This window comes from Colobus angolensis, unplaced genomic scaffold, assembly GCF_000951035.1.
Source record: "Colobus angolensis palliatus isolate OR3802 unplaced genomic scaffold, Cang.pa_1.0 Scaffold449, whole genome shotgun sequence".
Lineage (NCBI taxonomy): Eukaryota > Metazoa > Chordata > Mammalia > Primates > Cercopithecidae > Colobus > Colobus angolensis.
Genome location: NW_012117921.1, coordinates 858,672 through 861,377, shown reverse-complemented (window position 1 = coordinate 861,377; position 2,706 = coordinate 858,672). Strand labels below are relative to the sequence as shown.

The window sequence follows — 2,706 nt, the reverse complement described above, 5'->3', positions numbered from 1 at the left end:
GAGAGGGATGCGCTGTGCCGCCCAGCTCCTCTCCGTCCTCCCCGTGCCCTGAAGCAGAAAGTTTGGGGGCCGGGGGCTGTCTCTCTTCTCCCTCCTGCAATGACTGCCCAAGGACTCTTGCTGCCCAGCCTCGACTGTGACCTGTCTTCGCTCCCCAGGTCGAAATGAACTATTCCAAGCTATAACCAAGGCTCCCCCTTCTCGCCCCTCCCTCACCCGCCTTTAAGAATTTTTTTTTTTTTTTAATTCGAGAAATTGTGGTCTGCCATCTCCCCTCCTTGTTAATAATTTAGACCCCAGGCCTCATTTCTGAGTATAAGAGGGGGTGCGGTCTTCCCCAAGACGGCGCTCTGGAAGGACAGATTCCCCTTGCCGACCCACATACAACATGAAGAGGTGCAGATCGGACGAGCTGCAGCAACAACAGGGCGAGGAGGATGGAGCTGGGCTGGAAGATGCCGCTTCCCACCTGCCGGGCGTGGACCTCCGGCCTGGGGAGACCACGGGTGCTAACTCTGCTGGCGGGCCAACTTCAGACGCTGGCGCTGCCGCGGCGCCCAACCCAGGTCCCCGAAGCAAGCCTCCTGATTTAAAGGTGAGCAGACCATCCCCCGGCAAGCCCAACCCGCGACTTAGCTCTCGCCACTCCACGCAGAAGTGCTTTTAACAGGATACAAGTGAGGGGGGAAGTCAGGCAAATGTCAGAGAGGATGAGCGGATGCTTGACTGGCACCCCAGGGGGGACGTCAGGTACCATTTGTGCCTCTGTCTTTCAGCTCCATTTCAGGCCTCTGTGTTTGTTCCCCATTATTCAGCAAACGTTTTAGTGACTCACCCATCCGAGATTGTTTTGAATAATGTGTGAAGTGCTATTCGCAGACAAAGGGCTGGAGAAATCCAAGATGCTAACCAAAAAGTGGACAGCAGGTGACCATTAGTTTTCGTTGCTGAGTAAGTCTCTACCCATTGGGATCTTTTTTTTTTTTTTTTTTTCCTCTCGTGAGACGGAGTCTCGTTCTGTCGCCCAGGCTGGAGTACAGTGGCGCGATCTCGGCTTACTGCAATCTCTGCCTCCTGAGTTCAAGCGATTCTCCTGTCTTAGCCTCCCGAGTAGCTGGGATTACAGGCACGCGCCACCACGCCCGGCCAATTTTTGTATTTTTAGTAGAGACGGAGTTTCACCATGTTGGCCAGGCTGGTCTTGAACTGACCTCAGGTGATCCACCCGTCTTGGTCTCCCAAAGTGCTGGGATTACAGGCGTGAGCCCGCCCCATCGGGATCTTTGAGCGCCTTCCTGGATGAAGCTCAGTTTGCCGGTCTGTGAACAGGGGTTGTGGATTTCCTGCCGTTAGGTGGAGCCAGAGGTTAAGATAGTGCTTGGAGATCTCTGCCTGCTGCTGAACCAACCCCCAGGGTGGAGAACTGACAGGTGGTGGAGCAGTGCTTGAGCTGGTTTGGGGCCTCAGTTCAAGTTGCATACATGCTGAGACGGCAGCTAGAACCAGAAGCCGAAAGAACTGTTCACATGGAGCTGTTTATTTTCTGGCCTGAGGTTGCCGAGACAATTGGCGAGCTGTCTTGAATATATCTCTATCAATTAAAACAGCAGCTGAGATAAATAATGCACCTTTGCCGGAACTGCCACAGGGACTGCAGGCTCAGGCTTCTCAAGCCAGCTCACCGTCCGGCTGAGCGAGATGTCAGCCCAAGGAAGGAACTTACATGCCTTGGAGATTGATGCCTCAGTTATTTTCTCCAGAGAAGGTGCGGGGTCTGGGCTAGGGGAACGGAAAGGACTCCGTTGCATTTAATAAAGCCTGTATCCTATGGCAGCAGCCACTAAGGAGCTCACCAGAATAAGCCAATGACATTCCTCATTTGGCCTGAGCGGCTCAGAGTCAGGAAGTCAGAGCGCAGGTGAGTGTGTGTGCTCTTACCTGTGTATGTTACCTGTCTGTGTGCCTTGGGGAGGAGTGAAAAGGGGGACGACTAGGTTATTGTTATGTGTATTTTTTAAATTTTGCAGTAATTATTCAAATCTGACCTCTGGTTCTGCCGCTGTCCTTTTCAGAGCTTCGTGGCTAGCCTTATGTCTGGAGGATCTCTGTGGGATAGGCTTTCTCTGCACAGGAAGCTTGAGCTTTTGCCAGACCCAGGGAGTCCTTGGTGTTTATCTCTGCTGTCACCCCCGAGTCCATCCCATGTGGTCAGGAGGTGTAGTTCCTGTTTTAAGTGAGATGGTGAGGGGGAAGGGGTCCCTTGAATGCTGTTATGGGGAGGAGGCTAGCCTTCTGCTGCTGACTTCAGCCTCATTCTGAACCGGTCCAGCAAACCCTGATTCTTTGACCAGATGAGACCCTCAGCTGAGTCTGTGAGAGGCAGCCTTGGAAATTCCCCACTCTCCAACTCAGGACAGCAGTGGAAACTGCTTTCGCCATTTATTCCCCCAGTTGCCTTCATGAGAAAGATGGGTTGGTCATGGCATGGGGGCTGCAGTGTCTCTGTAGAGGGACACCTTAAGGTATGCCTTAAGCTTGTTGTTTCCAGTCTCCTGTATCATCTTTCTTTTTTTTCTTTTTTGGCAATGCCCTCATTCTGGTCGGGGGCAGATGTAGTAACAACTTTACATTTGGTATTAACTGCCGAACTGCCCTCAACCAGAATTGGAATCAGGTACAAGAAAAGGAGGTTCCCCCTCCCCACCC

General features: G+C 52.5%; 1 protein-coding gene across 2 annotated transcripts in view; it reads left to right on the top strand.

Annotated features, from left to right (window-relative positions):
• Positions 1 to 6: 6 nt before the first annotated feature.
• TMCC2 (transmembrane and coiled-coil domain family 2) overlaps positions 7 to 2,706 on the top strand; it is a 45,027-nt gene continuing 42,327 nt past the window's right edge. The window contains exon 1 of one of the 2 annotated variants that reach the window (XM_011957746.1): positions 7 to 595. In XM_011957746.1, the coding sequence (XP_011813136.1) occupies positions 389 to 595 (207 nt within the window). In that variant the 5' untranslated portion in view covers positions 7 to 388. Of the gene's footprint in view, positions 596 to 752; positions 952 to 2,706 lie in introns of those variants that run through there. The other variant, XM_011957747.1, reaches the window with a different exon arrangement.